The sequence below is a fragment of the Pongo pygmaeus genome, chromosome 10 (assembly GCF_028885625.2).
Source record: "Pongo pygmaeus isolate AG05252 chromosome 10, NHGRI_mPonPyg2-v2.0_pri, whole genome shotgun sequence".
Classification (NCBI taxonomy): Eukaryota; Metazoa; Chordata; class Mammalia; order Primates; family Hominidae; genus Pongo; species Pongo pygmaeus.
The window spans coordinates 49048590-49074367 of record NC_072383.2 but is presented as its reverse complement, the minus strand read 5'-3'; the positions used below and the strand labels follow the sequence as shown (position 1 = coordinate 49074367).

Here is a 25778-nt window from a genome sequence, read left to right as displayed (position 1 = left end):
TCTGTCCCCTCAAAAGTTCTAGGAGGATAGGTACTGGGTCTTATATTCATCAATGTCTACCCAGCACCCAGTACAATGTCCAGCACATGGTAAGTATCCCATACATTTCAATGAATGTTTATTAGTTTCATAAACTCTTTGATAATTGATCAGATGTTTTCTCATAAAACTATATATATAAATAATTAGATATATGAATAATTATTCATGTTGGCTCCCCTACTGGTTTTTAATATCCAGAGGATAGGAATCAATTAATTATAATACTTGCTACTGTCTTCAGACACCTGACACAGCAGAGAACACAGTGGGAATCTAGAGGAACAGAGGGAGGGAGGGTAGGAGAGATGATTGATTTCTTTAAAATTGTAACTGCAAAATATAAAGAGCAAGGTCAGTCATCTGAAAAATTCAGGTTGAAAAACTTTCTTGCTGTTTGTTAGTCTCCTTAATTTAGATTGGTTAACCACAGCCTAAATTCACTGAATAATTGTTCATCCATTTTCTTTGTCTTGCCAAAGAAAACAGAGCCACTGTCAATAACCATTAGCAAAAGCATTTGAAAGGTCAGGCTTGAATGTGAATGTGTGGACTTTGTTTGAATCCTGATTCAAATAAAACAAGTTTATTTTTTTAAAAAACTACAAGATACTCACATAAATGTAAACAACTAAATGAAAATTTGATTATATGAGGAAACTATTTTTTCAGTATAATAATCTTGTGTGTTATGGCAGTTATGTCATTGTTTTAAAAGAGTCTTTAATCTTTAGGGCTACACACTGAAGTTTTTACTCATGAAATAATATGTCTGATATTTGGAGAATAGATGAACATAGATGAAACAAGATTGTGTGGCCAGGCTCTGCAACTCATGCCTATAACCCCAGAGCTTTGGAAGGCTGAGGTGGGAGGATCGTTTGAGGCTGGGAGTTCAAGACCAGCCTGGGCAACATAGTGAAACCTCATCCCTACAACAAATTCAAAAATTAGCTGGGTGTGGTGGTATGGGCCTGTAGTCCCAGCTACTCTGGAGGCTCAGGTGGAAGAATCGCTTGAGCCCAGGAGTTGGAGGCTCTAATGAGCCGTGTTTGCACACTGAACTCCAGCATAGCCAACAGAGCAAGACCCTGTCTCAAAAAAAAAAAAAAAAAAAAAAACCAGATGGTGTGTTCATTGTTGACGCCAAGTCATGGGTACACGATGATTCAATATGCAAAATCTCTCTACTTTGCTATATACTTGAAATGTTCCATAAATTTCAGGCACATACGAAGTTTGTTTGAAATCATTAAAAATGAAAAGAAAGGAACATCAGGTCTCTTTGGCCTGTGCTTGCTGCAGATTCCTCACCAATTGGCTATTATTTCCTCTGATACTATCATTTACTTATGGCAAAAAAGATCTCTCAATTGTGGTCCATGGATTTCTAGGGTGCTTGTAAATGGGCTTCAGAGGATCTGTGGGAATATGTGGGAATGTGCACTTTTCTTGGCAGAGGGTCCATAACTTTCATCAGATTCTCTCACAGGGTCTTGTGACTCAGAAAAGATTAGAATCATGAGAAACACATTATATAAGCTTAGGAGAAAAAGGAAAGGAAGGAAGGAAGAAAGGAAGGAAAAAGCCCTATTTCTGAGTATCCTCTTTTCTGAACTTCCTCTTAGTTCACTGATAATGACCCACTACGTAAATGTGAATTGACTTGAGTGCCTACCTCAAGGACTAGATAGATAAAAAGAACTAAGAGGGTTAAATACACATTAAAATGCTAAAATTGCAAGGCAAGCCTTGAGAGAGAAAGCATTGTTATGAGCCTTGAAAAATGAATGAATTATAACTGAGTAGCAGACCAGATTCTCACTTACAGTAAATGGAAATTAAAAGGCACGGGCAGAGCTGATTCTTACATAATGGCCCCAGCTCCTGGAAGCAGCCACAGAAGCTACAGGGAACAGGGAAGGTGGGGAGCAGAGCCCAGCTCAAGCTCTCTCTCTAACACACTTCCCCTGAGGCTCCTCTCTGGACCTGTGTGGTGGTGGACCTGCCCAAATGAATCCCACCTCCTTTCCTGCAGTAGGTCTCAGACTTTTTACCTCAAAGAACCCTTTCATCTTTTTCAGTGTTTTCAGGGAGTATATACATTAACATTCTACTTCACTCCCACCACTGTCCCTGCTAAGACCTCCCCCAAAAAAGTCAAGTGTTTATTGAGTTCTAACACATTCAACCGTTTAAAAATCAACAAATACAGAGATGATTTCCAGAGTTTTTTTGCTTGTTTGTTTTGAGACAGAGTCTCACTCTGTCACCAGGCTGGAGTGCAGAGGCGCCATCTCAGCTCACCGCAACCTCCGTCTCCCGGGTTCAAACAATTGTCCTGCTTCAGCCTGCCGAGTAGCTGGGACTACAAGCACATGCCACCACGCCCAGCTAATTTTTGTATTTTTAGTAGAGACTGGGTTTCGCCATGTTCTCTAGGATGGTCTCGATCTCCTGACCTCGTGATCCACCCACCTCGGCCTCCCAAAGTGCTGGGATTACAGGTGTGAGCCACCACACCCAGCCATTTCCAGGGTTTCTTTTTTTTTTTTTTTTTTTTTTTTTTGAGACGGAGTCTCGCTCTGTCACCCAGGCTGGAGTGCAGTGGCGTGATCTTGGCTTACTACAAGCTCTGCCTCCCAGGTTCATGCCATTCTCCTGCCTCAGCCTCCCAAGTAGCTGGGACTACAGGCGGCCGCCACCACGCCCGGCTAATTTTTTTTTTTGTATTTTTAGTAGAGCTGGAGTTTCACCTTGTTAGCCAGGATGGTCTCGATCTCCTGACCTTGTGAACCTCCCGCCTCGGCCTCCCAAAGTGCTGGGATTACAGGCGTGAGCCACCGCGCCTGGCCCATTTCCAAGGTTTCTAATCAGCAAACCAAGGTAATACACTTATATACCTCACATTGTGTTTTACATATGTTGCCTCACTTAATCCTCAAAACAGTTCTAAATTGAGGCTAAGATCTCACAAAAGCTAAGTGAGATAAAAACTTTAATCAAGTCTGTGTTCCTTACTAACATTAGTAAGTCAGTATGCTAAGATTGCCAAAAGCAAAGAACCTCACCATTTAGTCAGATGGACTAATCATGGATTAATGCCCACGGTAAGAATAGCTTAAAATCCACATTATTACCTTCTTAAATTCTTGGCGCTCCAGAACCCTGAACCCCAAACTGCCCTTTACTGACCAGACCTCCAATAGTTCTTCATCTCCTTATTCACTTCCATCTTCCTTTTCATCCAGCAGAGCCTCAGAATGCTGGCCCTTTGGGGAGTCCATCACCAAATCTGACCCATGGGTCCCCAACTCTCCAATGCCCTCAAATACTTTCTTACTGAATGAAAACACCCTATAGCCACAAAAAAAAAAAAAAAAAAATTCCACAAGGACTCATGCAGCTGCTCCAGACTTCCTCTTCTCAGTGGCCATGAGCTCCTGAATACCCATGAGCTTCCCATTCTAACCCTTCAGCAGCCTGCTAGGGGCCTAAAATTCCAAAATGGCTCTGGCTTCTCAGTGATTCTTTTGTTGAACCCCACTTGGAGTCACTCCTGTTCAGTATAGATTACTAGGTAGTACACTGTGATAGACAGATTAATAGTCCTCTAAAGAGATGCACATCCTAATCCCTAGAGTTTGTGAATATGTTCCCTTATAATGGCAAAGAGGAATTAAGGTTGGAGACGGAGGTAAGGTTGCTAATCAGCTGATCTTACAATAAGCAGATCATCCTAAATTATGAAAACAATTATGTAATCTCAGTGTAATAACAAGGATCCTTAACGTGAAAGAGAGAGACAGAAGACTAGAGTCAGAGAAAAATGTGATGACAAAAGCAGGTTCTGAGAGATGCTATGTTTCTGGCTTTGGAGATGGAGGAAGGGAACTATGAGCCAAGGAATGCAGGCAGTCTCTAGAAGATGGAAAAGGCGAGGAAACAGATTCTCTCCTAGAACCTCCAGAAAGAAACAGTCCCACCAACACTTTGATTTTAGTCCAGTGAGACCTGTATCAGATTTCTGAACTACAGAACTGTAAGATGATAAATTTGTGTTTTTTAAGCCACCAAATATGTAGTAATTTGTTATGGCAGAAATTGAAAACCAATACATATATTATGACTTCCTAACTACCAAGACCAGGACCAGTAAACTTGTTACTACCTATGGAAAACAACCAACCTCTTCATGATCTAAGATCTGTTGCTGTTACCTGGCAGCAGATTTAGAAGAGACACAATAGCTTTTCTGTGTCCTGATTGCTACCATGACCCTGTCTACCCTGCCAAGGCAAACCATGAGCTGAGACGATTATCTACAGATTTCGAAGGAAGTAAATTTGCAGTCTGAATTGTCCCCAATTCTCTGCTCAAGTCTCTGCTTGACAAGTCTGCCCACATCTCTCCTACTGAAGCTCCCTAGCAGATCTGGGAAAACCAGATAAAAAGAATGCCCACAGGTTCCCCAATTCTCTCATATGGAAAGAATACCTAGTATGTGTGAGGAGAGGGTGGAGGGGTATGTGCAATGTAGTGAGAGGAGAAACTGCTATCTACAGTTGATACTTTTGTTCAATAATATGAGCAAATATTTACTGACTGCTTATCATAAACTGGCTATGACTCTTAGAAAAGTTGACCCACTCCCTATAGAGCCATTCATTCATTTGCTCAGCAAATATTTATTGAGCTCCAACATATGCCACAGTCACTGGGAACTAGAATCCAGGTCTCCTTCAGAACTCTTGTCTTAGAGCTTTTTCAGGTCCATCATAAGACATGGGGTGCAACTCTACTCCTATCAGCCATGTTTCTCAATTATCACCCACTTACCAGGGTTTATTATTCTGAAGATTTCTGCAAAATTTTCCATTCTGAGCAGGCCTGATCCACATAAAAGCTTTGGTAATTGCCCAAATTCACTTGCTTCCCCATCCACCACTTTCACCCTCCCTGAACTTTCCTTCAGTTCCCAGCAGCACTTGGCTCAAATGCTGAGGGTTCCAATCTCACCAGTTTTCTCTTTCAACACTTCCTTCTGCTTGTTCTCAAAGTGCTTATCAGGAGAACTGTGAAGATACCAGGTATCCCCAGTTCCAATCCAAAGTAGGGGCTTTCTTTAAAGCTTTCTGACTTCCTTCCTCTATTACTACCCCCTATGAAAAGCTCATTGACTCTTAAAATTTCAATAACCGGCTGGGCGTGGTGGTCATGCCTATAATCCCAGCACTTCAGGAGGCCAAGGGGTGAGGATCGCTTGAGACCAGGGATTCAAGACCAGCCTGGGCAACATAGTGAGACTCTGTCTCTATAAAAATTAAAATAAAAAAAATAGCTGGGCATAGTGGTTCATGTCTGTAGTTCCAGCTACTAGGGAGGCTGAAGTGGAAGGATCACTTGAGCCCAGGAGGTCAACACTGCAGTGAGCTGAGATCACACCACTGCACTCCAGCCTGGGCAACAGAGTGAGACCCTGTCTCAAAAATAAATAAAAATTCCATAACCACCTTCAGAGATCTCATTAAAATGATGACTAATGTAGGTCTTCATTAACTCATCCTGAATTATACCAATGGCCTCCTAGCTGGCCTCCCTCATTGCAGTCTCTTCCCATCCTGTCTTCCCAAACACTTAGTAAGTGCTTACTCAGATCCAGGTACTGATATAGGCATCAAAGACACAGCCACAGTAATGCACAGTGACTACGGGCACATCCTTTGCAGAGACGCAGCCCTGGATCTGGCAGGGCCACAAGCAACCCTGGCACTTAGAATTACCTAACCTCTCTATGCCGGGTGGAGTGGCTCATGCCTGTAATCCCAGCACTTTGGGAGGCCGAGGCAGGTGGATCACCTGAAGTCAGGAGTTTGAGACCAGCCTGGCCAACATGGTGAAACCCCATCTGTACTAAAAATACAAAAAAATTAGCTAGGGGTGGTGGCAGATGCCTGTAATCCCAGCTACTTGGGATGCTGAGGCAGGAGAATCACTTGAACCTGGGAGGTGGAGGTTGCAGTGAGCCAAGATCACGCCATTGCACTCCAGCCTGGGCAACAAGAGTGAAACTCCATCTCAAAAAATTAAAAATTAAAAATTAAAAAAAAGAATTACTTAACCTCTTTATTATCTTTGTTTTCTTTATTATCTTTATTTGGAAAACGATAATAAAGTTGCATAATTCTCAGGGTTATAGAGAGCATTAAGTGAGATAATGCATGAAAAACACTTAGCATAGTGCCTGGCACATGGCAAGCATTCAATAAAAGTTAACAGTAACAGCAAATGGAGCTGTCAGGTGAGAAGCAGAGATGAATATGTATATTCCACAAGTCAGGGTTTGTGGAAGATAGCACTTGGTAGGTGTTGTGAGCAGGGTAGAGTGAGTGACGAATATAATAGAATGATATGGAGCCAGACCTTGAAGGTTAAAATGGAATATTCTTGGCGGAGAGGAGGAGAAAGATTTTCCAGCTTCAACGCCTGAGCAAAGGCACAACATAGAGGGAAGAGATGTTGTGTAATGAAGTAACGGCCATCTGTCACTCTGTGCCAATCCTGACTAGACCTTGAGCTCCTTAAGGGGAGGCATCTGGCTTTGGGTACGGGAGAGCTGCTCATTCATTTATGCAATTGAGCACCAATTTTACACCAGGCACTGTGCTAGATGAGAAGATTTTCTGCTTGTCCCCTGCCCTCAAGAAGCTTCTAACTGAGATGATAATAAACAAGAAACCAAAAGAAGAATATTTCAGGTAAGTCATATGTTATAAGAAAATAAAACAGGATCATCTTAAAGAGAGTGACTGGGATGAAGGTTCAGAGAAAGCCACTATGAGGAAGTGACATTCTAGTTGAATCATGAGAAGGCCTGGGTAAAACAGCATCCTGGGCAGAGGGAATGACAGGCACAAGACCCACCTGAGGTATGCAAGACTCACTGTATTGAAGAAACAGAAAGCCAGAGGAGGTGCAAGAAAGAGAGTGGAGGAGAGGCAGTCCTGGGAGGGTGGACAAGAGCCTGATTGTATTCAGGCTTGGTAGGCCATGATAAAGAGTTTGGATTTTATTCTAAAATGCACCAGGAAGCCACTGAAGGGTTTCAAGATAAGACGTGACATGATCTGATTTGTGTTTTAAAAGCTCCCTGTGGCTGCCATGTGGAGAGTACTCTTACAGGAGGGCAAGAAAGAAAGCAGAGGGAACTGTTAGAAGGCTAGGGCAGTAGCTCACATCTTCCAAAACAGCGCAGCCTTATGATATTTAGAGGTGATGTCTGGAACCTCTCTGTTTACATCAAGTTACACAATCTGCTCACTTTACAAGGCCCATCTCCACACAGCCTAGTTAGCACATAGAAGGTTTAATTGGTCATTGCCAATCAGTTGACTGTCTCTCCCCCAAGTCATCCCCATTTCCCTTCCTCCTTCTACCTCATTCTCTTTCCCTCCCTATCTCTCAAATTTCCATTTGCCTATTACCTGACTCCAGCCTTCATGAGGTCCTACTGTTCTCATTGTATTCCTTTTCTTCTCCTCACCCTACCACCCAAGAAAGTTTCACAAACTAGATATAAAGGAGATATTTTCTAACCTACTCCAGAAGTACTCAAGAATTACTAATTTCACAGAACACTAACAGAAACCTAAGGGTTGTATTATGATGCCCTCAATAATACAACCTGTAAACATTCTGCATGTTAAGGACACTGTATCCTCACATCCATTCCAACCTATTCTCCCCACTGCAGCCAAAGAAATCTTTCATGGGAAAATCTGGGCCAGGCACAGTGGCTCACGTCTGTAATCCCAGCACTTTGGGAGGCCGAGGCGGGCAGATCATGAGGTCAGGAGATCGAGACCATCCTGGCTAACACAGTGAAACCCCGTCTCTACTAAAAATACAAACAATTAGCTGGGCGTGCTGGCGGGCGCCTGTAGTCCCAGCTACTCCGGAGACTGAGGCAGGAGAATGGCGTGAACCTGGGAGGTGGAGCTTGTAGTGAGTGGAGATTGCACCACTGCACTCCAGCCTGGGCGACAGAGCAAGACTCCATCTCAAAAAAAAAAAAAAAGAAAGAAAGAAAGAAAAAAAAAGAAAATCTGTTCATGATCTCATTTGCTCTCTCATGCCCTCTCTCTCTCCTGGTTAGGAGAGACCCCCTCTCTCCCCTTTCCCCTCTACTTAAACCCCTTCAGTGGCTTCCCCTTGTTCCTCAGATAAATGTCAACTTCGTCAGCATGAGCTCCAAATGGCCCTGTGTGTTATAACCCCAGAACACATCTCACATACCATTCCCCTCATTGCTCCTTGTTGCTGCACCACACTGGCCTTATTTCAGGTCTCTAACCAGGTGTGTCCCCCTCTGCCACAGGTCTTTTGTGTAGCTGTTCTCTTTGCCTCTCAGGCCCTGTGATCCCCCTCTTCCCTCAGTTAACATTTATTCATCCTTTAGCTCTTTGCCCAGATTTTCTTCCTTAGCAAAATCTTCTCTGAGACCATGGCTGGAACCACTGTTATACACGCTTATGGCACTGCCTATCTTTCTTCAAAGCATTTATCACAGTTTATAATATTTATTTGTGTGATATTTGATTAAAAATAGTACTTCTCCCCTCCCCCACTAGATGATATGCTCCAGGAGGGCAAGAACATTGCCTATTTTTTCTTACCATTGTATCCCAAACAGAGATTGAATACATTTAATAGGCTTTAAGGGGGTTAGATATGGATTTTCCAAAATCTTAGATATTGTTCTTTTCCGACAGAGCAAGGAAAAAAGGATGTATCTTCTATTAATAGTAGCAAACTATTAACCAGAGAGAAGAGGAGAGAGTCAGTGGCTGATATTCATTTTGTTGCAAACTCAGGATATTTCCCCTGCCTCCTCTGGGAAACCATCCCTGAGGTCAACATGGCACTTGCTTCCAAGACGTGTCATCCTTGCTGAGATGGCACATTACCCTCTTCAGAGCCCTCTACTTCAGATCTGCCTCCTCTTCCAGCCCTCTTTCCAAGGCAGAAACCACACCACCTGATTGCACAGGAAACGGGGAGTGAGAATTCAATGGGCTGCCACTCATTCACTGAGTGTCACACAATAAACATTACTCCACAAAGCGCTTTCACAAACAGCACTTCGTCTGATCCTCAAAACAACCCTGTGAAGCAAGCAAAGCAGACATAACTATTCCCATTTTAATAGCTGGGGAAACTGAGGTTCAAAGAGGCAAGTGACTTACTCAAGGTCACAAAGTTTGTGTGAGGCAGAGGTAGGATTTCAAACTACAGACTCTAACACTTAGTCCAATGCTTTTCCTTACATTAGCCGCCCCAACAGTTCTAATACCAGTTATTTAACCTTGGTTTTTTAATTCCCTTAAATAAGCACCTGTTCCTGACCCCTCCACATATCCTCAGCCCAGTTTGCAGTCCCTACCCAGAAGTTTTCAGGTGTCTGTGCAATGGGGCAGAGGGAGTCACAAACCGGGTCACCCTATCAGGGATTGGTCCCAGCCTCCACAGTCTTTTCTGGCTTTTCCTCTGAACCACTGAGGAACCAGAAACCCCCAGAAATAAAAACACAAAGAGAAGACGTGCCCCACCAGAGCAAGGTCCCTGCTACCCTTTCTGCCCACGTTCTGGCAGGACAACGCGAGGCCAGACGCCCGCCCCTTCCAACAGAAAGACGCGAGGAGAACAAGAGGTCGCCGCCCGCCGGCTGTCAGGGCTACTGGGCGGGCGGCGCAAGGGATGCGGCAAAGATGGGCCAGATCCCAGGTTCGGCCCAAGGTCACTCTCTCGCAGCCCTGGCCCGGTCCCAAACCGCCCGGAGCGCCCCCTGGTGTTCCGGGCTGGCCTCCCCTCGCCCTCAGGGAGCGGCCTGGGAAGCCTGGGCTCGGGGGCAGAAGGAAGGAGGGTGGGCAGAGGATGAGGAGGCTGCGCCCCGGGGAGGAGCGGGAGGCGCGGGAGGCGGGGCCCTACCTGATAGCTGAGGACGCCGTCCGGCTCGTTACTCCCGGCGGCCGGCATGGCGGAGCCGAACTAGGTCTCCCCCGCGGGCTCCAGGCTAAGCGTCAGCAGCCCGCGCCCTCTGTTCAGGTCTGAGCAGATCACTCGAACGGCGACCCCTACCCCGGAGCCAACGGTCAACCATCAACCGCCGCCGCCTCCATAGCCACCGGCCCGCGAGGCATCCGCTGCAACCAATCAGCGAGAGGCCTGCGCAGCCAATCAGGGCGCGGAGCACGGGAGGACGCTGTCCGGCGGTACCCTGGGCTACCGCGGGGAGGGGGAGGAGCCGGGGAGCCAACCGCTCCAGGGCCCGGTTGCCTTGGAAACCGCCTCCCTCCCTTCAGGGGCCTCTGGGCGTGAAGGTCCTTCCAACTGCTTGCTAGAAAATCTCTGCTTCTATTTGCAGCTGCACCTGACCCTTGAAAACTGGGAAAGTGTCGGTTTTGCCTATTCTGATTTCATTCCTTGGGAGATGATGTTTAAATTCCGGGGAAACATCCTTCGCGATTGCAGGAGGAAGTAATTGCGGATGAGGGGAGAGGGCCTTCTAAAATTAATTGTTTTTCCTTGAACTAATGGCCAGATTAAAGAGCATTAAATTGAAGAAGGCAGGCAGTGTCAGGCCCCCTCACAGTCTCACTATGACTTAGGTCTTCTTCTTGAGTCTCAAGTCAGAAGCAAAACACACGGACAGGGTTGAGCTAAGGATGACTGTTGAAGCAATTCCACAAAAAGGCTTCCAACTTTCCCAGGAAATGATCTAAGGCAAATTATTATTTAACAACAGAACTACTGACCTAACACAAGGTTAGAATATCATGAATAATGCATTCATTTTGATTTGGATTTATAAGAAAAGAGAGGCTGGCTAAAATCGAAGCAACCCTCTCTCCTCAAGAAAAAAAAGGTACCTTTTGGGGTTTTTTGAGTTGTTTTTTTTTTGTTTTGTTTTTTGTTTTTTGTTTTGAGACGAAGTTTCACTCTTGTTGCCCAGGCTGGAGTGCAATGGCGTGTTCTTGGATCACTGCAACCTCCACCTATCCAGTTCAAGCAATTCTCCTGCCTCAGCCTCCTGAGTAGCTGGGATTACACGTCCCCACCACCACGCCTGGCTGATTTTTTTGTATTTTTAGTAGAGATGGAGTTTCACCATGTTGGCCAGGCTGGTCTGGAACTCCTGACCTCAGGTGATCCGCTCGCCTCAGCCTCCCAAAGTGCTGGGATTACAGGCGTGAGCCACGGCACCCGGCCATGGGGCCTTTTGTTTTATATGCACTATCATACCAGACTTCAGGTAGGTCCAAACTGGGGTCATGGGAAGAATTGTTGCAAATAATTCTCAGCCCCTAAAGAAGCTACAGTTGGGGAATGTAGTCTGATACATGTTAAAAGTTTCCACCCCTGCTTACCATCCTTTGTGTTGGTCCTGAAATTGGAAACAAGGTTGGGCTTCAGTATCCCTGAAGCAGAATTGTATTTCTGATGTCCTGTATAAGCCTCCTGTCTAGTCTCTGCCTTTTGGTGTTCATTGCCACACACTCCATCAATCTCTTTACTAATCCTGTCATCTTGAATCTGGAATTCACATCCTACCCTCATCCCCATTTTTGTCCATCAAAATCTTAACCATCCTTCAAAGTTAATCTCAAAAGCCACCCTCTTCCAAGAAGCCTTTCTTTATTCTACTGTCCCTGATACCCCTAACAGATGTCATCTCACCCTCCCCAGAATTCTCAAAGCACTTCATACCTTTCTTATAGCAGTTGCCATGCTGTGGTTATTTAAGTACTTTATATGTTGACTTTAGCTTGCTAAAATATTATAAGTTCTTTGAAAGCGATGATTATTTTTCTTATGCCCTTCTGTATACTCAACAGAGCCTCAACCAATCCCAGGCACATAGAAAGTACTTAGTAATATGAATGCTTTTAATTCAATCTAATAAAAAATGTATTGAACACCTACTAATGAACAGGCCCAAGTAACACTGTAGAGGCAGAGAAATCTAAAATATATATCTCCAAGGGAGCTTAACAGGCTTATCAGGGAAACAGGATATATGTTAATGAGTAATATTATATAAACCACGAAGATTGCAAAAATTCAGAAGAGAAAATGATCTTCAGGAAGGTTTCACAGAGGACACGGATTTGAGCTAAGTCTGAAAACATGGGTAAGATTTAGCTGACCCAAGGTAAGAAGAGCAAGCATCTCAAGTCTTAGGCAAAGACTTAAAAATAATAATGCACATGGCCCATTCAGGGTAGCCACAATTTGGGCCAAAGCAGAAAGTTATTGAGAAGAGCAGTGGGAGGTAATAGTTGTGATAGAGAAAGGGTGTGGGCTGGGCATGGTGGCTCACACCTGTAATCCCAGCACTTTGGGAGGCCAAGACAGATGAATCCCTTGAACCCAACAGTTCAACACCAACCTGGGCCAACATGTAGAAACTCCATCTCTATTTTTAAAATACAAAAAAATTAGCCAGGCATGGTGGCATGCACCTGTAGTCCCAGCCCCTCAAGAAGCTGAAGTGGGAGGATCACCTGAGCCCAGGAGAGGCTTCAGTATACCACTCCACTCCAGCCGAGGTGACAGAGTGAGACCCTGTCTCAAAAAAATAAAAAATGAAAAAAAATAAAAGTCCGTGATCAAATTGTGGAGATCTGGCTAATTCATTCAGATTTTATTTTTCTTATATGATAAAAAGCAGGACGCTGAAGGCTTTAGGGAAAACTTCCACACACCAGAACCTGGGTTTAGTGGTATAAATGCATTGTGTCATTTAATAGTCATAATGTCTCTACTCTTTTTCTATTTCACAGGTAAAAAACTGAGGCTCAATGAAGTTAAGCAACTTCCTCAAGGTCAGGCAGTCATGAAGCTGGGATTCCATCATTCATCTATTAATTCAAAACACTTTTGCTGAGAACCTATGTATCGTGCCCTATGTTAGGTGTTGGGAAAACAGCAATTAAGACAGTGTCCTTGGCCTCATAAGCCTTACAATCAAGTGGGAGAAAGTAAACAAGTCATCAAACAAGATAATCCCTAGTTATAATCACTACTGTTAAGTAAATAAAGGGTTATGTGATCAAGAGTAGCTGGCATGGGATAGGGAGAGCTTCTCTGAGGAGGTGGGGAAAGATTCACCTGAGGAGATGAGTCAAGAACAAGCTCTCTGATTCTAGAGTTCTTGACCACTATGTTGTATTGGCCTATAAAAATTATACCATCTCCAAAATCTGCCCTTAGGGGAGAATGGATTAGAGGGGGAAACCTGAAGCAGGGCGTCGGAAAGACTGACTCTAGCAACGTGGTAATTCAGGAGCCAAGGATGGTGGCCAAAGGAAAGATGTGCCCACATCCCCCACTCCCCTGGAAGGCAAGTCCCAGCCATGGCAGAAGTGGAGTAGGTAGGGTAGGGAAAGGAATTGAGAAGTAGTGGTGATTCCTGGGAGCTCTGGTGGATCTGACTTCTCTCCAGTACAAATGTGGAAAAAGTCAGAGCCTCTGGACCTTGACTCCAGGGTCAAGAGCCCCATCTTCTGGCCTATTGTGCAAATTACAAAAGGAAGTAGGCCACAGAGGCAGCAGCTAAGGCTGCTGCTATCTGGGGCACTGCAGAAGACAGGCTCTATCCTCCTAGGGATGATTTGGTCTCTCCTTCCCAGAAAAGGCCGGTTCACTTGGCTCTAGGCACGAGGCTCCTGACATCTACTGCTCCTTACCCTGGTTGGAAAAGCTCAAATACATGGCTCTCAGCCTGGCCGGCAGACAAGTCCTAGTGGAGCTGGGGGTATTCAGCCAAGGACATCACCTCACACTGATTATTTTTCTAAAGAAATCAGAAAAAAACAGCAGAACAGAATTCAGAGCCTTCTTGAATTTTCAGTCAGCCCAGAAAGAGGTATAAAGTGGACAAGAAAATGGAAAATACATGTGTAGAGGCAGAGACAACACATGCATGCACGCGCACGCGCACGCACACACACACACACACACACACATCATACCAATAGCGAGGCAGGGAAGCATGCTACATGGATGGCCTCACTTCATCCTTGCAACAACTCTGAGGTAAGCACTATCATCCCATTGTATAGATTACAAAACTGAGGCTTGGAGAGGTAACTTCCCCAGGTCACACAGCCAGCACAGTTAATAGATGGAGACACTAGACTGTGAGCTCAGATGAAATGATTCCACAGTGCATGAGCTTCACCACCCTACTGTCTCCCATGGGGATGCCTGGGAATTTCATCCTTCTCTAACATTCATAGGCTCCACTCTTTCTTTGTGGCTTCCTGACGTGGCCATCCTTCCATATTTTGTTTTAGACCTATTCTTTCTCTTCTATAATACCAGTGGTTCTTAAACTTTGGGGAAAGTGGTGGGTCTTGAACTCCCTGGAGACATTTTAAAATCTGTGGATTCTCTTTTTCAGATAAGTAAACAAAGCCCAAAATTTTGCATATAATCATAAGGATGTGTTCATAGACTTCTCAAGGAAGCATGAGGCACCTTACGTATATGATCCTTAAATATCCTGAAAGACATTGAGATTCTTCTATTCAGAGACAGACACAAATACAAGAAACGCAAAAAGTCTGAGAAAATGTTCTTAAATAATTTGCAACCAGTTTTTTCATCAAAAGCATCTTAACTCCTCCATCAGTTTACTCTGTCTCTTGTTCTATGTGAACTGTCCAAAGAGCCACCGGGGCCGAGGTCTTAGGCTTTACTTGTAATTAAATAGGTCCCAATTTCCAGCTGCATCTTATACCTGATTTTATTTCTCCACTTTCCTCTTACTTACACATCTAAACCCAAGATGTGGTTGGAGGAAAAGACGTCGGGCTCTGAGGAAAGACTTAATTAGGGCTTGTTCATGCTGTCGTCTGGGAGCATTTCCTGTGGAAGGGAGGGGCGAGAGGGGGAGTGAGAGAGATTCTTTGTCAAGCTGAAGAGGTTATGCAGGTGCATGATTTGCTTTCAGCCCTTGCCAAGTCACAGCATATTGAAAGAGACTACAGAATACAATTTTCATTGTTCACAGCATGCTGCCAGCCTGGAACACTACACATCCCAGGGAAGAGTCTGAGGCGCCACAAAAGCCGAGAGCCAAGCTCCTGGCTGTGAAAATCGCTCCCCACTATTCGTCATCATCAACATCATCCACAGAACTTCGTTACACCACACTCAGTTACACTTTGCTCCAGACTGAGAGAGGCTCTGGGGCAGAATTCAAGTGAAATGGCAAAACCTGACTTCTGCCTTCTTTGATATCACTATTAAGATATTTGGACAGAGGCAGAGGTAGGGGAAGGGACCTCTAGAGGGAGCAGAACAAAACAGAAAAGCTGACTGTAAAAAAAACTGTTGTCATCTGCAAGTCAAGAATAAGCCTTGGAGGAGAAAAGCTGTAGGACTTCCAGATCCAGATGGGAAGCCATTCAGAAATTTGAAAGCAGCAAGTGTTAACCAAGGACTACTTGCCAAGTCCTTGATACAAGAGCTGAACACATTCATAGTCAATACATTTATCTTATCCATGTCTAACCAAACCTAACCCTGCTTAGAAATCAGGTCTATTTAAAGTGATTTCACTCCACATCTTGTCTATTTAGGGATAAGACCTCCTGAGCTTGTTATACTAAGTATTATACTAAGTAGGGAAGTTCTTATTTCACTTTTAGCCCATAGGCCTGGGACAGCTTTAAGGTGGCAGCAAATTCAATACCTGACATTTGTAATCACTGCTATCTCATTTATCTTCAATGGATTGGTAAATGTACATAGAACATTTGAAGTCTAGGAAGTGGAAATGTAGCTAGGTATAGGGACTTGCCCAGGGCAGTTAATAGCAGAGCTGGGTCAAGAACTACTAATGCTTTCTACTTAATTGTATGGCTTCCTAGAAATATAATTCCATTCAGCCATTTCCTGCATAAAATTGAATTGGCTTCAATGAAACAATGAAAATGTGAATCTTCTTTAGAACTGACATTAACCCCTCCCCCACAAGCAAAAGCCCAGGGTTTCTCCTCTGTTTAGCCTTTCCCATAAGATGAGAGTTTTCACATAATTTCCACTTTGGAAAGCTTGTCAGTGACACCCATTCATTAGTTTACTGAGAAAACTCCCATGGAGTTCTGAAAATAACTATTACTGAAGCACATTATCTGACATAGATATAAATTCAATCCAAGCTACTCTTACTTCCAGTGATATTTCCCTTGAGGCCTTTTATTTTGCAGTTATATATATATTTTTAAAAAGATACCCAGTCAGACATTAGGACTGGGGCAAAAAGGAATAGAGATAGAATGCGAATTTATTTCACTTATCTTTTTTCTATCTCTAACATTTTACCAAAATGAAAGGGCCAGCCACCTCCTTAAAGAAGGCAGAGTTATTTAGCCCTTTCTACAAACCAACAGAAAATATAAGAAAGAGTATTTGCTAGATTTACCAAAAACCAGAGCTATGAGATGGTTAGCCAACAAATAGCAGAGGAAAAAATACAAGCTTAAAACACGTGTAAGGATAATCAGCTTTGTTTGGGGTAGGCAAAATGGACTAGAGCCATTATAATTAGACTATAACTTGTATATCATTTTGGGTCTCTCCGGAACTTGTCCCTGCCCCCTAAGAATTCTTGGAAGAAACTTATATGTCCTATAGACCAGTTCCTATCCAACACAATTCCCCTCCACTCCATCCCAGAGAAGGAGCCATCTGATTTTCCCTGGGTATCTCTAGTCACAGGGTACTCACCATCGAATGAGGCTGGCAGCCCCATTCCAGGTTCAATTTGCCTCCTTGAAACTTTCACTCTTCATTCCAAATGCTCTCCTCTGTAGCTCCAAAGGCAAAGTCTGTTCACTCTTCTACGTGACAGCCCTTCAAATTCTTGTAGCCCATTATGATATCTTCCCTTGTTCTTATCTTTCTGAGACAGGGCATGATCAAGATAGGATTACTGTCTCCAGTAAGCCACTTGCACCCCTATAATTCCAGACTGCCAGGAGTCTGGAATTTAGCAATGGAATGCACAGTTTAAAAAGACTTACAGCCAGATATGGTGGTTCACGCCTCTAATCCCAGCACTTTGGGAGGCCAAGGTGGGCAGATCACCTGAGGTCAGGAGTTAGAGACCAGCTTGGCCAACATGGTGAAACCCTGTCCCTACTAAAAATATAAAAATTAGGCCGGGCGCAGCGGCTCACGCCTATAATCTCAGTACTTTGGGAGGCCGAGGTGGGCAGATCACGAGGTCAGGGGTTCGAGACCAGCCTGGCCAACATAGTGAAACCCCATCTCTACTAAAAATACAAAAATTTGCTGGGCGTGGTGGTGCATGCCTGTAGTCCCAGCCACTCGGGAGGCTGAGACAGAATCGCTTGAACCCGGGAGGTGGAGGCTGCAGTGAGCCGAGATCGCTCCACTGCACATCAGCCTGGGCGACAGTGTGAGACTTCGTCTCAAAAAAAAAAAAAAAAAAAAACAAAAATTAGCTGGGCGTGGTGGCGCATGCCTGTAATCCCAGCTATTCAGGAGGCTGAGGCGGGAGAATCGCTTGAACCCAGGAGGCGGAGGTTCCAGTGAGCCAAGATCATGCCATTGCATTCCAACCTGGGCAACAGAGCAAGACTCCATCTCAAAAAAAAAAAAAAAAATTCAAAAACTAGCCAGCCTTGGTGTTGCACACCTGTACTCTCAGCTACTCAGAAGGCTGAGGCGGGAGGGTCACTTGAGCAAGGGAGGTCGAGGCTGCAGTGAACTGTGATCGTGCCACTGCACTGGGTGACAAAGGGAGACCCTGTCTCAAATATAAAAAAATAAAAAGACTTACACCACGGTTAATTTTCATATGTGATGATGGTAATGTGGTTATGTAGGAGACAATTATTTCTCTTTTTTTTTTTTTTGAGACGGGGGTCTCACTCTGTCATCCAAGTTGATAAGATCTTACCTCAAACTCCTGGGCGCAAGTGATCCTCCCACCTCAGCCTCCTGAGTAGCTGACACTACAGGCACACTCATGGCCAGCTAACTTTTGTATTTTTTGTAGAGACAGGATTTTACCATGTTACCCAGGCTGGTTTTGAACTCCTGAACTCAAGCAATCCACCCAACTTGGCCTCCCAACGTGCTGGGATTATAGGCATGAGCTACCGCACCAGCCAGGAGACAGTTCTTACTCTTAGGAGATGCATGCTGCAGTGTTAAGGTAGAGTACCATGATGTCTACAACTTACTTTTGAATGATACAGCACTACAGATACAGAAACAGATAGATATGCCTAGATAGCTATATAAGAAGAAATAAAGCAAATATGACAAAATGATAACAATTGTGGAAGCTTTACAGATGTTCATTGTCCTTGTTTTGTTTTGAGACAGAGTCTCACTCTGTCACTCAGGCTGGAGTGCAGTGGCACTATTTTGGCTCACCACAACCTCTGCCTCCTGGGTTCAAGTGATTCTCGTACCTCAGCCTCCCAAGTAGCTGAAATTACAGGCGTACACCACCACACCCAGATAATTTTTGTATTTTTAGTAGAGATGGGGTTTCACCTTGTTGACCAGGCTGGTCTCAAACTCCTGGCTTCAAGCAATCTGCCTGTCACGTCCTCCCAAAGTGCTGGAATTACAGGCAAGAGCCACCGTGCCCAGCCTATTGTCCTTGTGTTTTAGCATCTCTTTGTTTCAAAATTTTCACAATTAAAAGTTGGGAAATAAAGGGCCAGAAAAGGTGGGAGAGAATGAAAGTGAAATAGAGACATTTTCAAAAACACAAATTCTCAAAAAAAAAAAAAAAAAAAGACCTCCATCAAACAGGCAAATTCCCCAGGCCAGTGAGTACTACTTAGGACAGCTCTAGTCCTAAGCTGGCAAAATGCCAAAGATACAGATTATTCCCAGCACATGAGTCATGGCTAAAACAAGGTAACTCAGAAAGTTTGAAAGATAAAAGAATGAGCAAAGGTATACCAAGTAAATTTAAAAAAAGGAAGAGAGTAGCAGTCATGCTCTTATCTTTTGGTAATATTGATTTCAAGGGGAAAATTATTAAACTAGACAAATATAGGCACTATATTATTATATTTAATTTTATTTTAGGTTCGGGGGTACATTTGCATATTTTTATGTGGGTATATTGTGTAATGCTGGGGACTGGGCATCTAGTATGCCCATTACCCAACTGGTGAACACTGTACCTGATAGGTAAATTTTCAATTCTCACCTCCCTCCCACTCTCTCCCCTTTTGGAGTCCCCAGTGTCTGTAATTTCCATATTTGTGTCCAAGATAGGCACTTTATAACAATAAAGGTTTACATTACAATGAAGATATAATAAATATCTGAGTAAACAAATAACATAGCAACAAAGATTTAAAACAAAGTTTACTGGACATACAAGAAAGAATCAACACACATTATTCTGAGAAGAGCTTATTTTACCTCTGTCAGCCTGTGACAGAGCAAGACAAAACATAAGTAAAGCTCACAATTTGAAAACCTAGAGGAAATGGATAAATTCCTGAACACCTACAACTTACCAAGATTGAACCGGGAAGACACAGAACACCTGAACAGAGCAGTAACAGATACCAGGATTGAATCAGTAATAAAACGTCTCCCAACAAAGAAAAACCCAGAACTGGATGGCTTTCCTGCTGAATTCTATCAAACACTTAAGAAGAACTAACATCAATTCTTCTCAAACTATTCCAAAAAATCAAAGGCAGGGAATTCTCTCTAACTCATTCTATGAGGCCAGCATTACTGTGATATCAAAATTAGGTTGGTGCAAAAGTAACTTTTTGCACCAACTTTTTTTTGACTTTTTTTTTTTCCAATGGTAAAAACCATGATTACTTTTGCACCAACCTAATAGACAAGGATATAACAACAACAAAAAAGAAAACTACAGGCCAATACTCCTGATGAACATACAGGCAAAAAACCCTCAACAAAATCAAACCAAGTCCAACAGTACATCAAAAAGATATTGCATCATGATCAAGTGGGATTTATCCCAGGGATGCAAGAATGGCTGAACATATGCAAATCAATATACATCACATTAACAGAATGAAGGACCAAAAACCATATGATTATTTCCATAGATGCTAAAACAGCATTTGGTAAAATCCAACATCCTTTCATGATAAAAGCTCTCAACGTATTAGGCATAAAAGAAACATACCTCCATATAATAAAGGCCCACAGGTAATAAATCCACACCTAATATACTGAATGAGGAAAAGCTGAAAGCCTTTTCTCTAAGAACTAGAATAAGACAAGGATGTCCACTTTCACCACTCTTTTTTTGAGGTAGGATCTTACTCTATCACCCAGGTGAGAGTACAGTGGCACAATCACAACTCATTGCAACCTCAACCTCCCAGACTCAAGTGATCTTCCCACCTTGTTTTATGATTTTTTGTAGTGACAAGATCTCACTGTGTTGCCCAGGCTGGTCTCAAACTCCTGGGCTCAAGTGATCCTCCTGCCTAGGCTTCCCAAAATGCCAGGATTACATGTGTAAGCCACTACATCCGGCCCACTCTTATTCAACATAATACTGTACGTCCTAGCCAGAGCAAGGAGGCAAGAGAAACAAATAAAAGGCATTCAGATTAAAGAGGATGTCAAACCTTCCCTCTTTGCAGATGACATGAACTTATATATAGAAAAACCTAAGAAATCCACCAAAAAACTCTTAGAACTGACCAACAAAGTCAGTAAAATTGCAGTATACAAGGTAAACATATAAAAATCAACAGCATTTCTATATGCCAATAATGAACTAGCTGGAAAAAAAAAAGCGAAGAAAGCAATCCCACTTACAATAGCTACAAAAAAAAAAAAGACTCAAGAATAAATTTAACCAAGGAGGTGAGAGATCTCTGCAAGAAAACTACAAAACACTGATGAAAGAAATTGAAGAGGGCACAAACAAACAGAAAGACATCCCCTGCTCATGGATGGGAAGAATTAATATTGTTAAAATGACCATACTACCCAAAACAATATACAGATTCAATGCAGTCCCTATAAAAATACCAAAGACATTCATCACAGAAATAGAAAAAATAATCCTAAAATTTGTCTGGAACCAAAAATGATCCCAAATAGCCAAAGCAATCCTGAGCAAAAAGAACAAAGTTGGAGGCATCACACCACCTGACTTTAAAATATACCACAGAGCTAGAATAAGCAAAACCAGCATGGTATCGCTATAAAAACAGACACACAGACCAACGAAACAGAATAGAGAACCCAGAAATAAATCCACATATTTACAGCCAACTGATTGATTTTCAACAAAGGCATGAAGAGCATGCACTGGGGAAAGGACACGCTCTTCAATAAATGGTGCTGGGAAAACTGGCTATCCATATGCAGAGGAATGAAACTGGACCCTATCTTTTACCATATACAAAAATTAACTCAACATGAATTAAAGGCTTAAATGTAAGACCAGGAACTATAAATACTACTAGAAGAAAACATACAGGAAATGCTTCAGGACCTGGATCTAGGCAAAATATTTCATGGCTAAGACTTCAAAAGCATAGGCAACAAAAACAAAAATAGACAAATAGGACTATATTAAAGTAAAAAGCTCTTTCACTGCAAAGGAAACAATCAACAAAGAGACAACCTGTAGAATGAGAGAAATTATTTGCAAACTATTCATCCAACAAGGAATTAATATCCAGAATATGTAAAGAACTCAACGGCAAGATATAAAACAAATAATCCCATGAAAAAATGGACAAAGGATCTGAGTAGACATTTCTCAAAAGAAGACACAGAAATGGCCAACAGGTATATGAAAAGAAATGCTCAGTATCACTAACTTTTAGGGAAATGCAAATAAAAACTACAATGACATATCTTCTCACCCCAGCCAGGATGGCTATTAACAAAAAGACAAAAAAACACAAATGTTGGTGAGGATGCAGGGAAAAGGGAACTCTTATAAACTGATAGTAACAATGTGTATTAGTACAGACATTATGGAAAACAGTATGGAGGTTTCTTAAAAAACTAAAAATAGAACTACCATGTGATCCAGCAATCCGATCACTGGGTATTTATCCAAAGGAAAGGAAATCAGTATATCAAAGGGATACTTGCATCTCCATGCACTGTTCACAATAGCCAAGATATGGAATCAAACTAAGTGTCCATCAATGGATGAATTAATAAGGAAAATGTATTTACACACAATTGAATGCTATTAAACATAAAAAAAGAATGAATTTCTATTGCTCACAGCAACATGGATGGAACTGGACGTCATTATGTTAAGTGAAATAAGCCAGGTACAGAAAGACAAACATCACATGTTCTCACTTATATGGGAGCTTTAAAAAGTTCATCTTATGGAAGTAGAGAGCAGTATGATAGTTACCAGAGGCTAGGAAGAGCAGGGGCAGGTGGGGAATGAACAGAGGTTGGTTAATGGATAAAAGCCTACAGTTAGATAGAAGAAATAAGTTCTAGTGTCCAATAGCACAGTAGGGTGACTACAGTTAACAACAATTTATTGTATATTTCAAAATAGCTAGAAGAGAAGATTTGAAATATTCCCAAGACAAAGAAATAATAAATGTTCAAGGTAATGGATATCCTAAATACCCTGATTTGATTAATACATACTGTATGCATGTATCAAAATATCACATGTACCCCATAAATATATATAATTATTATGCATCAACTAAAACATTTTAAAAAATAAAGATATACATCCAAGTAACATAATTCATATGATCCAATTGATATATATTAAATTCTATATTTTGGAAACAAAGAATACATCTTTTCAATGGTTCATGGAATATTCATCAAAATTGATTATTAGGCCAAAAAAAAACCCTCAATAATTTTGATAGAGTGAAAGGCATCCTGTTGTCATAAGATAATAAAACTTGAAATCAGTAACAGTTTTTCTTTTTTTGAGACAGGATCTCACCCTGTCACTCAGGCTGGAGTACAGTGGCACCATCACAGCTCACTGCAGTGTGGAAGTCCTGGGCTTAAGCGATCCTCCCACCTCAGCCTCCCGAGTAGCTGGGACCACAGGCACATGCCACCACGCCCAGCTAATTTTTGTATTTTTTGTAGAGAAAGGGTTTCAACCTCCTGGGCTCAAGTGATCCTCTGGCTTTTGCCTCCTAAAGCGCTGAGATTACAGGAATGAGCCACCATGCCCAGACAACAGTTTTTTTTTTAACTCTACTAAATAGAACTTCTTAAACGCTTAAGCAGCTCTTTCAGCTGACACTGCAGAAGACTAGAACCAAACATATTATAGCTTTAAATAATTACATACATAAATACGAAAATGAAAATAAATGAATTAAGCACCCAACTCAAAAAGTTAGAAAAAGAGCCACAAAATAACTTAAAAAAGACTTTTTTTTTTGTGGCAGGGTCTCACTCTCATCATCCAGGCTGGAGTACAATGGCATAATCACGGCTCACTGTAGCCTCAACTTCCTGGGCTCAGGTGATCCTCCTACTTCAGCATCCTGAGTAGCTGGGACTACAGGTGCACACCACCATACCCTGCTAATTTTTTGTATTTTTAGTAGAGACGGCGTTTTGCTATGTTGCCCAGGCTGGTCTTGAATTCCGGGGCTCAAATAATCCACCCACCTCAGCCTCCCAAAGTGCTGGGATTACAGGTGTGAGCCACTGCACCCAGCCTAAAGAAAGACTTTTTAAAGATAAATGTAGAAATTATTAAATTAGAAAATTGAAAAGCAATAGAGCATCAGAAAAGATTAAAGCATCAGCTAACCAAATTATTGCATAGGGAAGGGATAGGGAAGGAGAAAAAGCATAAATGCAAATAATAAGAAATGAGAATAAATAACCTCCACTGATCAAAAAAAATTGCTCAACTCTGTATAAGGAACTGAAATCTCAATTAAACAGGTAATTCTGTATTGGAAAAAAAAAAAAAAAAAGAAAACAGATTGTTTGGCCAGGAGCAGTGGCTCACACTTGTATTCCCAGCACTTTGGAAGGCTGAGATAGGATGACGGCTTGAGCCCAGGAGTTTGAGGTTACAGTGAGTTATGATCCTGCCGCTGCATTCCAGCCTGGGTGACAAAGTGAGAGCCTGTCTCAAAAAAAAAAAGAAAAGAAAGATTGTTCGAAGAGATAGGAAATCCAAACCATGGAGTGTGGGAAGGGGGACAAGAAAGTTTTTAAGAAATCCCCTCTAATTAAAAAATGATTGGCCAGACATGGTGACTCACACCTGTAATCCCAACACTTTGGGAGGCTGAGGCAGGTGGATCACCTAAGGTCAGGAGTTTGAGACCAGCCTGGCCAACATGGTGAAACCCCGTCTCTACTAAAAATACAAAAAAATTAGCTGGGCCTGGTGGCGCATACCTGTAATCCCAGCTATTCGGGAGGCTGAGACAGGAGAATTGTTTGAACCAGGGAGGCAGAGATTGCAGTGAGTGAAGATCGCGCCACTGCACTCCAGCCTGGGCAACAAGAGTGAACACTCCATCTCAAAAAAAAAAAAAGAGAGATTAATTTCAAGACCAGATGCATTCAGGATGACTCTAACCAGAAGAATCAAAGCCAGCATCATACTTAATGGGAAAATAGAGCTATATTCCTAGTAAAGTAAAAAACTAGCTAAAGATGCCCAAGAACACTACTGTTACCTGATGAGTGGGGAAGGATTGAATAGGTCAATGTGTAACCCAGTATCTCAGCTTCAAGATGCATTTTAAAACTTTTTTTCTTTAAACTCAAAATATAGCCTTGAAATGTACTTTAAAACTCTTTGTTTTCCTCCCTTTCCCGCCAGGCACTCCCACGCACTGTGCTTGCTTATCTAATTATGTGCTTGCTTAGAAATTCCAGGGACCAATTCTGAAATAAATCAGGCATAGAGACCCAGCTGCAGAATCCTCCTGCAGGAAGGTTACAAATGATTAGCCCACCACCATCAGGCCAAAGTCAAACTGACGCCAACCAGGCCTCTGGAGGGGCAATTATCAAGATAGCCATCGGAACGAGACACGAAGAACCCGCACCCGACATTTCCACATATTTCCCATACCACATTTTCCTTCTTAAATCCCCTTACTCAGCCCAAAAAATTGAAATGGTTTTTTTGGAAGCATGAGCCTAGCCATTTCCTCAACTGCTGGGGCTTCACCACACCTCGCCTCATGAGTATTTGGCTTCTCAGGCAGCGAGCAGCCAGACTTACATTTGGTTACAAATGGAACTTGACAACAGAAAAAAATAAAATGTATAAAAATCAAGGGTGCAGTGGTGCACACCTATAGTCCCAGCTACTAGGGAGGCTGAGGCAGGAGGATCCCTTGGGTCCAGGAGTTCAAGGCTGCAGTGCACTATGATTGCACCTATGAATAGTCACTGTGCTCCTGCCTGGGAAACACAGCAAGACCCCATCTCTTTAAAAATATCAAAAAGAGATTAAATTATATTATTGTAAACCTAGAAAATCTAAGAGAATCAACTGAAAACGATTGCAAATAGTAAGAAAATTCAGAGAAGTGAGTGACTAGGCAAAAGAATATTATGCAAAAATCAACAGCTTTCCTATAACACAAAGCACAACTGATTAGATAACAAGATGAGAGAAAAGATTCCTGTTATATTAGCAAGCAAAGAGAAAAGATCTAGCAAACAACAAA

The 25778-nt window shown here is 42.5% G+C and overlaps 1 protein-coding gene and 1 long non-coding RNA gene across 5 annotated transcripts in view; one reads left to right on the top strand and one right to left on the bottom strand.

Moving 5' to 3' along the window:
• The window catches only part of SLC4A8 (solute carrier family 4 member 8), a 90650-nt gene extending 80415 nt beyond the window's left edge, over nt 1-10235 (bottom strand). For all 4 annotated transcript variants that reach the window (XM_054444126.2, XM_054444127.2, XM_063672742.1 and 1 more), the window contains exon 1: nt 10027-10235. In XM_054444126.2, coding sequence (XP_054300101.1) covers nt 10027-10074 — 48 coding nt within the window. In that variant the 5' untranslated portion in view covers nt 10075-10235. The remainder of the gene's footprint in view (nt 1-10026) is intronic.
• Nucleotides 10236-10384: 149 nt separating this feature from the next.
• LOC129010188 (uncharacterized) lies at nt 10385-16029 on the top strand. The gene is made up of 3 exons (XR_008492946.1): nt 10385-10863; nt 12882-14136; nt 15116-16029. It is a non-coding gene; the product is annotated as an uncharacterized LOC129010188 (long non-coding RNA).
• The last annotated feature ends 9749 nt before the right edge of the window (nt 16030-25778 follow it).